The 14667-nt window shown below is 42.1% G+C and overlaps 1 protein-coding gene across 1 annotated transcript in view; it reads left to right on the forward strand.

Annotated features, from left to right (window-relative positions):
• Positions 1–14667, forward strand: part of LOC110585868 (C-X-C chemokine receptor type 1-like) — a 64653-nt gene that overhangs the window by 21515 nt on the left and 28471 nt on the right. The window contains 1 exon segment of the mRNA XM_021696015.1: positions 4926–5107. Within this exon segment, the coding sequence (XP_021551690.1) occupies positions 4926–5107 (182 nt within the window).

Below are 14667 nucleotides of genomic sequence, written 5' to 3' on the forward strand. Positions count from 1 at the left end.
AATATACTTTGTCTAGCTATCTGGCACCTGCTGTGAAAACCTGCAGCCTGTGGACGGTCCCAGTAAATGGGGACAGAGGACATGGTATTGTCTTTCTTCTCTCTCTCTCTTCTCCCCACACCTACCACACATAATTTTCATAGATAGATATCTGGCTTAAATCAGAGGAGGATCTAATAAATCATTAAAACAGGAATTTTGAAGACCGATGTAATAATTTGGGAAAATGCTTATGACGTAATGTTACTCAAAAGAAGCAAGACACAAAAATGAACTTTGCTGGGATTAAAACTATGTAATAATTGTGGGTATATACAAACAAGCTCTCCCAGAGAGCAGGTGAAAATGAAAAACATCTACTCTCTAGGGAGATTTAAACAAATCTTTCAGGTGGATTTGCTTTAATCTTACGGTGGTTGGTGCAAAAGGAAAAAAAAAAAGGCAGGCGTGACCTTCAAAATATCAAATAACCTGTATTGTACCCCATGGAGGCCGGTCCACCAAGCAGCGGCCATAACCATGGAGGGTGACAGATGGCGGCAGGTAAACAGCCTCACAAAGCCAGGTGGGCAGTGGCCCTTTTCCCATGAGGAAAGCTCCATCTCTCTCCATCATCAGCATGCATTGATGTTTAGAAGCTGCAACCTTTATTTCCTTCTTTGGCTCAAGATGGATTTACCCCTTCTTTCCCACTGCGTCTTAGAAGGATGAAAGGCACTTTGGAAGAAAAAGACCCTGATTCTAATTTCACTTTGGAACTAGAAATGTATTTCTTAATTCGGACGAAGGCAGGTAAATTGGTAAAGAACTTGGTGCCATTCTCAATCAATATGAGTTTTCTTTCTCATTGAGTTCCCATAGATCTTGCTTAGCATTTAGAATGTGTAGCATTTAGAATACATAGCGTATAATTTATTTTCCCTATTAGACAGTGAGTTCTTCTGAGGTATGATAGATGATCAACAAATGTTTATTATATGGTTGGATGCATGCATGGATGGAGGAAGGATGGCTATGTGTATAAATAAATGACTGTATGGGCCAGTGGATGGTTAGAGCCCACTTTAATCTATGTAGCTATCCCTCTAAGATTTCTGCATAAGATCTGTATTATGGGCTGAATGTTTGTGTATCTCAAAATTCATACATAGAAGCCCTAACCTCCAATGTGGTAGTGTTTGGAGGTGGCACCTTTGGGAGGTAATTGGGTTTAGATTAACTCAGGAAGGTAGGGTCCTCATGATGGAATTATCACCCTCGTAAGAAGAGGAAGAGATAATGGAGCTTTCTCTCTCTTTCCATATGCATGTGTGCTTTTTGCTTATTAATAAGAATAAAAGTGTAAGCAGGAATGCTACACGATTTCAACAGCCAACATTTATGGACTATGTACCATGTGCTAGGCATTATAATAAAAGACTTTACAAACATTATCCATTTCCGCTCTTTCAGGAGAGTTACTTTTTTTAAATATGTTTTAAAGATTTTATTTATTTATTTGCGATGGAGAGAGAGTGAGAGAGCAGGAGCAGGGGAGCAGAGGGAGAGGGAGAAGCAGGCTCCCCGCTGAGCAGGGAGCCCAATGCGGGGCTTGATCCCAGGACTCTGGGACCATGACCCGAGTGGAAGGCAGGCGCTCAACCGTCTGAGCCACCCAGGCGCCCCGGGATAGTTCTTTTTTTAAAAATTTTATTTATTTATTTGAGAGAGAGGAAGAGAGTGAGCGTGTGTACTAGCAGGGAGGGACAGAGGGAGAAGGAATCTGAAGAAGACTCCGCATTGAGCAGGGAACCCAATGCAGGGCTCCATCCCACAACCTCGACATCATGACCTGAGGCAAAACCAAGAGTCCGATGCTTCACCGACTGAGCCACCCAGGCGTCCCTCTTTCAGGATAGTTCTCTCTCTCTCTCTCTTTGATTTTATTTATTTGACAGAGAGAGAGCGAACAAGCACAAGCAGGGGGAGCTGCAGAGGGAGAGGGAGAAGCAGGCTCCCCACTAAACAGGGAGCCCACTTGGGGCTCGATCCCAGGCCCCCGGGATCATGACCTGAGCCAAAGGCTGATGTTTAACCAACTGAGCCACCCAGGCGCCCCAGGATGGTTCTGACTCAGGACTCCCGTCAGTTCGTGGATACTGTCACGGCTGCATCAGTCGCTAAAACATGGAAATACTACAGTATTGGTTGGTAACTGGGTGATGCTCAGGCACCCAGTGCCCCCCCCCCACACCACCACGCTGACCCCAGGCAAGGCGTCTAAGTGAAATTAGAATCAGGGTCTTTTTCTTCCAAAGTGCCTTTCATCCTTCTAAGACGCAGTGGGAAAGAAGGGGTAAATCCATCTTGAGCCAAAGAAGGAAATAAAGGTTGCAGCTTCTAAACATCAATGCATGCTGATGATGGAGAGAGATGGAACTTTCCTCAGGATACCTACTTCTGTCCTTCTCTGGTTAGTGGAGGAATGCTGCACTCAACAGTGAACTTCATCAGGTTCAAGTAGATGCCCTTGGGGTGTCCTGCTGAGATACACTTTGGGTCTTCCCTCTTCAGGGTCAGCTGGGAGGAGGAGCCTTGGGTCTTCTAAGGAGTGGTCCACGAGGCAGCCTGGCTGGCATTATGAATCCATAGAGAACAGGCAGGCAATTAGAGGCTGCCCAGACAAAAATATCCAACCAGCCCGTTAAAATATTTAGCTGAAAGCTAATCACATATTTATATTTTTAAAAGTATTGCTGCCAAATCTAAAAGCTTTATTATAATCAAGTTGTAATAGCAAACTTCCTACCTAGAGACTTCAAATACTTTAAAGATACTTTAGTAACCAGAGGAAAAACAGCTCATTACAAACAGGTATCTGTTTTGTGGACATAAGTGTGCTATGCTTGGAAACCCTTACTAAGACATAGTTTTATGAGAGAGGTATTATTAATCCCATAACATAGATAAAGAAACTAAGGCTCAGAAAGTCGATTTGCTCTGTTGATACCCTTCTCTGGAATAAGCCTATTTTGATCCTCTCTATATCTCTCTAAACTTTTTTTTTTAAAGATTTTATTTATTTTTTAGAGAGCGAGTGAGAGGGAAAGAGCATGAGAGGGGAGAGGGTCAGAGGGAGAAGCAGGCTCCCCGCTGAGCCGGGAGCCCGATGTGGGACTCGATCCCAGGACCCTGGGATCATGACCTGAGCCGAAGGCAGTCGCTTAACCATCTGAGCCACCCAGGCGCCCTCTCTAAACTTTTTATTTATGAAAAAAAAAAAAAACCCTCAAATTACACATAGATTGGGAGAAAGTACAAGAAATTTCCATGTACCCATCACCTAGCTACACCAGTCACCAACTGGTGGTATCTCTTGTTTCATAAAGTAGGACCACCCAAATGAGAAGTATATTATGTCTCTTATTTTCTCTCTCAAACAATTTGCTTAACAAAATCTAGGAATATCTGTATGATTTTTCAGCCCCTTCCTCTGAGATGAACTGTCCAAATGTCTGAGCATTTCTGGAACTCTATTTGATCTTAGGGGCAGATACAGAAGTATTGTTTGTGACCCACAGCCAAGCTCTGTGGGGAGGGCAAAAGGCCAGCTTCAGGAAAGCGAGGACCTCAACTCCCTTTGATGACCTCTCCTGGGGCAATAATGATGGGCCATGTGACCCCCAGTCATAATTCTAAATGGGGATTCAAGCACATTTAATGCACACTTCCTTCTTTATTCTTTAATAGGAACATTGAAACAGTAAGGAAGAATAATTTTTAGACAGAGAGGTTTCTCACAGGAATTTAGCAAATATTATCCAATCTTTTTTCTTATTGCAATATGTATAATTTATCTTCTGAAAAAGATGTGTAACTGTGACTTAATACCAGTATACAAGAATCACAATTTCCTCATCCTATTTTTTATAGGAAAGACAAAATAATTAACTATATTCAATTTATGAGACTTCAAAGGAGCATCTGACCAAGAGTCTTTCAGAATGTAAGCTTTGGGACGCCTGGGTGGCTCAGTCGGTTAAACATTTGCCTTTGGCTCAGGTCATGATCCCGGAGTCCTGAGTCGGGCTCCTTGCTCAGTGGGGAACCTGCTTCTCCTTCTGCCTTATGTTCCCCCTGCTTGTGCTCTCTCTCCCTGACAAATAAATAAACAAAATCTTAAAAAAAAAAGAACGTAGGCTTCATCCAGCAAGCAAATGGTGACAAACACAATCAGAAGCTAAGGCCTGCCTGTCTCTACATTAATCAGCTTTGCTGCAGTAAAAAAATGGCTCCTTCAGAGGAAGAAAACCTTTTCCTCTATGTTCTGTACCCAAAGCCTGTGAATTAAACTGACAAAAGCCAGGTTAACAGCGGGAAAACCCCAGTTTATTTACATGTGTAACACATATACACATGTGAGTACACAGTGATGAGTAACACAAAGGGACAGTCCGAATTCAGGCTCATAAACCACCTTAATAGGTGAAAGAGTGGAAGAGAAATGCACTTACAGAAAAACATATGACTTTGGGAAAGGTAAGTGGATTTTCAGGAGAACAAAGAGGAGATAAGAAAATCGGTGATAGTATTTGTCTACAGAGGGATGAGCGGTCTATTTCCTTCAGAGCCATCGATCTCCCCTGGAGAAGGAATTTGGGATAGATTTTATTTCTCTTCTCCCTTCCTGGAAGAGATCTGCCCTAAAAGGGAGTTAATGGCAGTCCTATTTCCCAGAAGTTGCTGCTTTTAGTTAGCGTCTTGTAACAATCTTATAATAATCTTGTTAGCTTCTTATAATAAATATACCCACTCTGGGCTTCTGAGTTGGTTCCCACACGCCCAAATCTCAGTAGCTTCTGGGAGCAAAGGTTTGTTTCTCCATCATGTCACACCTCAGCTGTATATTGCTAACAGCTCTCTTCTGGATGTCTTCTTCATTCCAGAATCCAGTCTGAAGGAGCAGCCCCAACGGGGAACATGACATTTTCCCCTGGCAGAAGGAAAACACAAGTCGCTGAACCTTGCAGTGCCTCTGAGAGCTTCTATTTGGATGTGGTGTTTGTCACTTCTGCTCAAGTCTTTGCCAAGGCAAGCCATATGGCCATGCTGGCCGTCGGCGAGGCGGGTAAATCATACCCCTGCCAAGGGGCGGTCACTGCAAGTCACAGAGCACCAAAGAGGGGACTATTACTGGTAAGGGGAGTGAATAACTGATAACTATACTGTTAATGCAGTTGATCAGAGTCTACAACATACCCTCTAAGGTTTTTTTGTTTTTGTTTTTTTTAAGATTTTATTTATTTACTCATGAGAGAGAGAGAGAGAGGCAGAGGGAGAAGCAGGCTCCCAAGGAGCAGGGAGCCCGAAGGGGGACTCGATTCCAGGACCCTGAGATCATGACCCGAGCCGAAGGCAGACGCTCAACCATCTGAGCCACCCAGGCACCCGACGCTCTAAGGTTTTGAGAATCATCTGTAAAGGTTTGAGTATCACCTCAAAAAATAATGAGATGTTGGCATTCTGCTTCAGAACTAGTCACGGTGGCTCAATTATAAAAATAATGTTTTATTCCCCTGAGAATCTCCAAAGAAAATTGACCCCCCAGAAGCGGCACCATGTTTGGCCACGCCTATGCTCCGCCGTAGGCTGTCTGACACCAGACCGAGCATCCCAGTGGGGAAGGACTGCTTCTCTCACTTCCCTCCAAGTTTATTTTTTTTATTTTTATTTTTTAATTTTTTAAAAAGATTTTATTTATTTATTTGACAGAGAGAGACACACAGAGAGAGGGAACACAGGTGGGGGAGTGCGAGAAGCAGGCTTCCTGCCGAGCAGGGAGCCCGACGCGGGGCTCGATCCCAGGACCTTGAGATCATGACCTGAGCGGAAGGCAGACGCTTAACGACCTAGCCACCCAGGCGCCCCTTCCCTCCAAGTTTAAACCTTTCTGAACAAAATTTTGGGGAAAGGAAATATTATAACTTCTTGTGGCCTACAGTTCCTGTATGATTGATTAATCTATCTTATTGACTATATTGTTTAGACCCTTTGTTTCTTCAGTGATTTATTTCTATTTGATCTGTTGCCCATTAAATGAAGGATTAGGGGCGCCTGGCTGGTTCAGTCAGAGGAGCATGTGACTCTTGATCTCGGGGTCATGAGTTCAAGCCCCACACTGGGTACAGAGATTACTTAAATAAATAAAACTTTTTAAAAAATGAAGGATTAAACTTTACAATTACAACTTTATTTCTACAGATCTATATCTCCCTATCTTTGCATATGTTGTTACTTCTGTCTGGAATGCATTTGCATGACCCCTCTGCTCTACCCCTTTCCTCTCAAACCAATTCCTGCTTATCTTTAAAGCCAAGTTACCACCTCTGTGGACACTTACTTCCCTGATCTCAGTGGTTAATGCTCTTATCCTGGGAATGACCTCTGTGCTTTGCATACACCTTTCTTTGGAGAAAAGAGAATTTAGGGCCACAGAAATGTGAGTGTTATCCAAAGGAAGGTAAAAGTGGAGAGATGGCAGTGGATGAGAGGGGGAAGAGAAAGAGAGAGAGACAGGGAGAGAGAGAGACAGGGAGAGAGTTTAAAGAATGAGCTGAAGGTCAAGGATAGAACCTTGGGGAATTCTCCAGCAGCGAAAGGCAAAGAGAAATACTAGAGCTCACAAGAGAAGGATCCTGCAGAGTCATGGAAACAGTCCTCTCCCTAGTCCCATGAGCAGCTTGACAGTTCATTTCTCAAACCAACTTCCCGAAGACTCTGGCACTGTAACAGATCCACACCACAGCTCAGCCTAGTTCAGGAAACCCAAACTGACTGGTAGGCGTCATGTTTCTATCTCTACCGATCGCTCAGTGCCTTGGCCAGCCCTGGGTTCTGTGCCCACCACTGGGACTGAGGATGAGGGTGAGGGCAAGGGGCCAAGCCCACCCAGACTCCATCATTCATAAGTCCCTTGGTTTCTCTGGCGATATAACTCTGATAAACCCATGGTGTCCTCTCATCCAGTTTGCACTCATCAAATGTTCAGACTAGCAATGCTGAGTCATTCATTCAACAAACACTAAATGCTTACCAGGTGCCTGCCACTGTTCTAGGGTTGACAATATAGCAATGAAAAAGACAAAGTCCTTGTCCCAAGGACCCCACATTCTAGAGACCCTTGCTCCATTCCTTAAGTTCTCTAGTGGTCCATCACGGGGATGGTCCCGAAATCCTGACATAGCACTGATGGATTTGGTCTTTGAGAAATAGGCATAGACTCCCTCTTCTCCTTACCCTTGAGGGCTCTCTTGTATGTCAAAACTTGCCTCTTTGGGGTTAAATTCTACTAAAGGCCTCAGGGAGTAGCCAAGACACGGCATCCTTCCTCAAGTCCTCTACATCTCCAGTCACAGAAGATACATGGACAGAATTCCAGCACAGAGAGGCATCTGCATAGCCAGGGAATTTCTTACCACTTTATAGGAATCTCTAACTTCCCAGTGAAGAATGGGAGCTTCTCTTGCCTTATCTTGACACAGTCAATTCTACATGGTGGAGTTTGTCCCTTGCATCATCCTGCTCGGAGGTATTTGTTCAGGCTTCTCTGAGTATAAACCATAGAATCCGACCTTGGTTAACTAAAGTAAAAATGGATTTATTCAAAGTACATGGCATAGCTTGCAGAGTCAAAGGAGAAGACAGTATGATGCTTGGTGTACAGATAAAGAAGGAAATATATACAAATACATATAAATATAAATGTATAAATATATATAAAAATATAAATAAATAAATAAATATATTTATAGAACATCTAGACTTTTGTAAGGACAAAGGGCAAGTCACAACATATAATATAACCAAAACATATAATATCATGAAAACGACATATGAGTATAAATAAATTATCAGCAAGGTGCACATTAAAACTGTCATAGTTGCTAAAGCTATAGCAGAAAGACGACTGGAGTTGGTGGTGACATCAGTGGGGTAGGACTTCACTTTTTACTCCACATACATCTGAGTTGTTTGAATCTTTTATGAACAGAATATATTCATGTATTATTTGGCATAACTAAGTCAAAATTCCTACGATTAAAGTAAAACAATATCAATTTGTTTTAGAATATTTGTAAAATTCAGAAGAAAAAATAATATCCTCTGAAAAGATAATAAAATTCACCAGTAGAGTCATTACTTTCTAGGGGCAAAATCATTTGAAAGGCTGGTCATACACAGGATTCTCTCATTTTGATAAACATTCTGAAAATAGACACCCATCAAGTAACATTTTGTGAAACCAACCTCCAAATAGCTTTAAGCAGTTGACTTAATTTTGTTAACAACTAATAAAGTTCAACCTCAAAATACTTAGAATAACCACAACTGATTGCAAAAGGGTTGAGGGGAAATCTTGACAGACAGAATATTGAACTACTGAAAGGTGTCTCATGCAAGAGAAGTTTCTGGATTGGTGTTTAAAAGAGAGTTTTACCAAACCCCATGACTATGTGCCCTAATTCAACCAATCCCATGTGGTACTGCCACCAAGTTTATTACCTGCTCAAATCAAATCAATATTCTTGGGTATATAAGGCACGCTTCAGTGGTTTCAATTTTCTTTTGTCATCAGAAGGACTGAATAAAAGCTGAAGTAACTAATGGAAATTCCTTTCATTCTTCATCAAGCTGAGTTAGAGGTTTCCTGAAGCCAGATTTTCAACCAACCATATAAATCATTAAAAGCCTCACACCCAGAAAGCCACGCACTGCCATTTTCTTCCCTGATGCGCTTTTCCTTGTGCCCTGTGCCGTACTCGTCTTTATTAGCACTGTTATATTATTCATTCTAAAAGTCCCATCCATTTTATAAAGTGTCCTGGGGCTAGGATGCTTTTCCAATCCACTTTTGTTTCAGTGACTATCCCATTACCATATTTATGCGTCATAGTGCCAAGAAATCATCCCTAATGGCACCATGTAACAAATGTAATAATATTAGCTTTTGAGGTGTTAGGTACTCCTGTGATCTTAGAGAACAGCCAACACCACCCACATGAGGACAGTGCAGCCTGGGGAGATTAGGTGACTTGTCCAGCTTATAGCCATCAATGTCTGATGGATTTCCAACAGCAAAGTTGTTTGCCCAGCACCACTTGGATTCTGATTCAAGAGTAGCAAGGGGCCTGGTATGCAGATAGACAAAGGATGAAGGCAGGCCCTGAATCCCTGTGCCTGCAGGCAGTGTTAAGTCTCTTGTGGCATTTTTAAAAAACAGCTTTATTGAGGTATAATTTACATACCATAAAATTCATTTGTTTTGCGTGTAGGATTCAATGATTTTTACTACATTTACAAAGTTGTGCAGACATCACCACAGTCCAATTTGAGAATGCTTCCATCACTGCAAAAGAACCTTGGAGCCCATTTGCTGTCATTCCCTGGTCCCACTCTCTAGCCCCAGGTGACCATAAATCTGCCTTCACTTTCTAGAGATTTGCCTTTTCTGGGCATCTCCTGTAAATGGACTCATTTAATATGTGGCCATCTCTCTGCACCATTTTTGTCTTTCTGACCACAAGTTCCGATTGTCACTTGGCATAGAAGTGTATTCCATTGATTGCTCTCTATTTCTGCCAGGGGTTCCCATCTTGCCTTGATGAGACTTAAGGCACCATTTCATATCCCCTGTAGGGTACTTGTTCATTGACCTGCCTATATCTCCTTGTTCAAACCATTTCAGGCACACCAGCCTGACTTCAAACTGCCAGAACCTCCTTTTTTTTTTTTTTTTCTATTTTAGTGGTGGGCTGTCTCTGGCTCTCTTTATGGCAGGGGCAGGGAATTAATGCCCCCCAAGAGCAGCCTCAACCAATGGCTGAAGGGAGAAGAGGCATAAATACCCCAGCTCTCTGATCTCTCAGGAGACCTGAAAGGTATGTGCTCTGTACTGACTCAGGGTTTCTGTGGGGAGACCAAGCTCTCCTTGTCCATGGTAGTACCTGGCTTGATTGCTGACCACACACTCGTTGCCCTGCCTTCTGGTCTCACTTCCCTACTCCCCTTCCAGTGTCTTCTTTTCCTCCAAAATAATCTACTTGCACTGGAATCCTTGCCTTAGTGTCTAATTCGGAAGAAATGCAAATTAATTCACTCTCCACCATGGGCTCAGTACACAATGAGCCTAATGTAGATGTCCATTCCACCCCTGGCCTTCTTAATTTGGCATGTTTGGCTGCTAAAGGATGGTTATCATAAAAAAGACAAGTAATAACTAGTGGTGGCAAGGATTTGGAGAATTGGAACACCCATACCCTGGTGGGAATGTAAAATTCCACTGTAGAAAATGGTCTGGCAGTGCCTGAAAAGGTTCAACATAGAATTGATATATGACCCAATGATCCCAATCCTACATATGTACCCAAGAGGAATGAAAACACATATCTACATGTTCTAAAACTTCCAAATGCATGTTCACAGCAGCATATACATAATAGTCAAAAGGTGGAGACAATCCGAATATCTATCATTTGTTAAATGGATAAATGAAATGTATTATATACATATATACTAACACATGCTACAATATGGATAAACCTTGAAAGGCATATGCCAAATGAAAGAAGCCAGTCACAAAAGGTCACATATGGTAGACTTCCATTTATATGAAACGTCCAGAACAGGCAAATCTATAGAGATGGAGAGTAAATGAATGGTTGCCTCTGTTGAAGGAGTGCAGATACAGGGCTTGGGAGGTGCTGGCTACAGGCTACGGTCTGTCTTTGTGAGATGATGACAATGTTCTGAAATTGATGTGGTGATGATTGTACAACATGTGAATACACTGAATTTACATTGAATTGTATACTTTAAACGGAAAAATCTTATAGTATGTGAATTATATCTCAATAATGCTCTTACTAGGAAAACAAACAAAACAGCTGCTAAATAGTGTGGTTATTTAGAAAATTGCCCAGGTCATCCTCTGCTTCTATTAACAAATATGCCTTTGTATCTTGGCTTTCAGATTTCTGGCCTCAAACCCCAAACTTCAAGACATATGGGTGGCAAATATGTGCAAGAGAAAAACAGACAGAAGTTTATTAACCTGTAAACCTCATGTATACATGAGAGAGAGGCAGGGGAACATGAGTAACTCCCAGAGGTGGCTTAGAACTCAGGCTTAAATACTATCTTCAGCTAAAGATAAAAGAAAGAAAGGTGTAGGAAGGCCAGTTATGGGGAGGTGCCCAGGAAAAGCAAAATAAACCTGAGTGAGGTTTTTAATGTAGATTTCAGTTGGTACCTTCTCCATTGATAAGGGTTTAAAGTTGTCTCAGAGATTAACCTTTGTTCTTCCTGGTAAGAAGGCAGGAGTGACACCTTTATAAATTTATGTCCTGTTATTAGGCAAATAAGAAAAGACAGAGAGCTTTTTTAGTATCTGTTTCTTCTCTGTTGCCTTCAGCTCAAAATAATCCTTATGCCTAAGTGGCATATTTTGGTGTGGCATATTCTGCCACTCTTTAATAGCTAACAATCATTAAATATTGACAAAGTGCTGTGCAATGATGAGGGCATGACATACAGTAAATGGTCGTGAAAGCAGAAGTTCACTTTCTGTTGAATTGTCACACATTAGGTCTATCAGGGCTTCAGAAAAAAATAAAAGTAGTTAGTTGTTCTTACAAAGACATTGGGGACTTCTGCCAGACAGCACTGGGTGTGATCTCACACTGTCATTGAGGACAGCAAATTTGGCTCACTTAGAGTCAAAACCTTAACATTTCCTACTAACTAAAGGACAGGGAAAGCGACAAGTCCAAGATCCCTAACTTGGGAGCTGGTGATCCTACATTTATTGCAGCAGACTGGATTACTTTTTCCCCCCTAATACTTAAAATTTCTAAAACTCTTTTGAAAATTTTCAAACATACAGCAAAGTTAAAAGAATTTTACAGTGAACACCTATATACTTACCCCCTAGATTCTACAATTAACATTTTACTATACTTTATCAATATCTATCCCTCTATCCATCTCTCTACTAATCCATAACCCATCCAATTTTTTTATAAATTGCAAACATCAGTATATCTACCCTTAAATATTTAATTAATCAGAATTCAATATCTGCTTAGTTTTTTTTCCCTTTAGTGTAAAATTTACTTTCAATGAAATGCAAATCTTAAATGTACATTTGCTATATGAAAATTCACATAAACCTGCAAAAGTCTGGATTCATAAACACCAGTGGGGCCTGATTTGCCTTTGACTGGGCTAGGTTGGGCCAGGACTCATCCTCAGGGTCCTGTATGTACAGGGTTGGATCTTCTTTTTATTTACAATTGTCACATTTTGTTCATCATGGATTTTTGCATTGATTTTGATTTTTTTAAAAATGTGTTGTATTAAAATATTATTTATCTTAATAATGGATTTTTTTTTTGGCACCTGGTGCTCCTTAAATTTTGCCGTAGGAGCAAATGCTTCACTTGCCTCACCCTGGCCCCTGCCCTGCTAAGTAGGAAGTCCAGGGGAGGGCCTATTTGGAGCAGAGAAAGGCTGAATGGAGCTGAACCCACTTGCTAATCCATTTGCTGTTCAACACAGAAGGCAGGTAGTTCAATCAATATAAATCATGATTCCAGATCACTTCCCTTGTGCAGTTGATTACTAACCCTGAGTGATAAGCAAGGCACCATCTGCCGATGACAAGTATAGACCAAATGCCCACCCACCGGCAACGTGAGGGAATCACATTAGGACTAACATTCTCCTGAACTCAGGAGTGAAGGTGGGAGGGTCCCAAATTGGGGTGCAGGGCCTTCTGGGGAGTCTCAGCAATTGGAGAAGGTGTGGAGGAAAGAGTTTGTTTTGTATTAGTCAGGAGACCACCAGGGCTTGAAAATGGGAGCTAGTGGTGGCGCTCTGCTGGGCAGAGAGCTTTACCTGAGCAGCCTGCTGGAGGCGAAATTGAGTAGGAGACCACCATGCTTGTCAGTCTCCCTCCGGGAGCCCTCCCATGCAGTCCACCTGCCCTGGCTGCAGTCTGGGCGTGGGAAGTCAGCTCTTGGGTGAAGAGGGGCTGTGTGCACGCTGCTGGCACTTTATAGCGATGCATGGATTCTGAGTAAACAGCTAAGAGCGTGTAGCTTTGTCCTAGGACCCAGGTCCTTGGTTTTTAGTGATTTCACAGCAGACTCGGGGCAAAGCAGGATGGTATCTGTATGATCTAACTCTAGGAAGTAGGAAATAATAAAGGAGCCCACTATTGCCACACATACATGCAGTGGTAGAAAAAAAGTTTCCCAATGGAAAACTATGCACACTCTTCTGCCTTATCTGATTCTGATTTTCCCCCTTCTGATTCTGAGCTATTTACAACTCTGTGAGCTGTAGATAACTGGTTTCCATGTGAATCCTTGTCTGTCTAGGAGAATTCTAGCTGACTCTCTTCCCCAAATTATGGCAAAACCAGTTTGGCCTCCTTTCAATTCATTTCAACATTTCCTTTACTCCATATAAATTTTTGCTTTTTTTAAAAAAGATTTTATTTATTTATTTGAGAGAGAGAGAGAGCATGAGCAGGGGGGAGGGGCAGAGGGAGAAACAGACGCCCCACTGAGCAGGGGGCCCAATGTGGGGCTGAATCCCAAGACCCTGAGATCATGACCTGAGCTGAAGGCAGATGCTTAACCGACCGAGCCACACAGGTGCCCCAAATTTTTGCTTCTTGACTTCTTTATTGAACTAGTGTTATAAAATCCGTCTGATTTCTGAATTGAATGGAGGTGCTAAATAAAACCTTTAACACATGTCCATTCTTCTATTTGCATGAGAGTCATGATTTTATCTTTTCCTGAAATTTGTCTTTTAACAGCCCCCACCCTGCCTCTTTCTAAGTCTCTTAGGATCATTGGGTAACATGTAAACTTGGTCTATGTAGCTTTTCCAAGGAGAAGGAAGCATGTGTTTGGGGGGAGCAGGAAGGGATGGTGGCTCACACTGACAGAACAGGTACACTGCTACTTTACAAACAAAACTGAATCCAATTTGCACAACAACGCCATGAAACAGCGATTGCCACCCCATTTTAGAGAGGAGACAACTCATATTCTGAGATAATTTCAGAGATGAGCATTGTTCAGAGATAAGTATTAATGGAAAGAAGTATTCAGGGTATTCAGAGATAACTATTCATTATTCAGAGATAATATTCAAAGGCAAGTCATTTGACCAACATCACTTACTATGTGCAGTTAGGATTTGAAGCCATATTTGTCTAAACCCCAAATTATGCGATACCATTACCCTATGATGTAAGGAGGTGGCCCTGCCTTGGGTAGAGCTGTTAGGTTTGGGGACTACTTCTCCCTGGACTACAGAGATACACAGAGTACCCTCCAGGAATGCTTAGGAGACAGTTGTTGTTAATCACAGGGCTTAGGCAAAGGAAGAAAGAGGTGGCACTTACCTGCTACAGCATTTCCCACCTTCCCTGGTCCCGGTCCGTCAGAAAAACCAGACAGACAGCCATCTGTGAGGTTTGCTGTCAGGAAGAGCAATGAGTTGGGGGTTAGATGTGTGAACAAGAGAAGGACAAAAATGTCCTGCCTTCACACTGGTCTCCCAGTCAAAACTATAAAATAAGCAACTGAATAGCTCAGCACCCAGTTCATTCAG

This window comes from Neomonachus schauinslandi, chromosome 3 (genome assembly GCF_002201575.2).
Source record: "Neomonachus schauinslandi chromosome 3, ASM220157v2, whole genome shotgun sequence".
NCBI classification, from domain to species: Eukaryota; Metazoa; Chordata; class Mammalia; order Carnivora; family Phocidae; genus Neomonachus; species Neomonachus schauinslandi.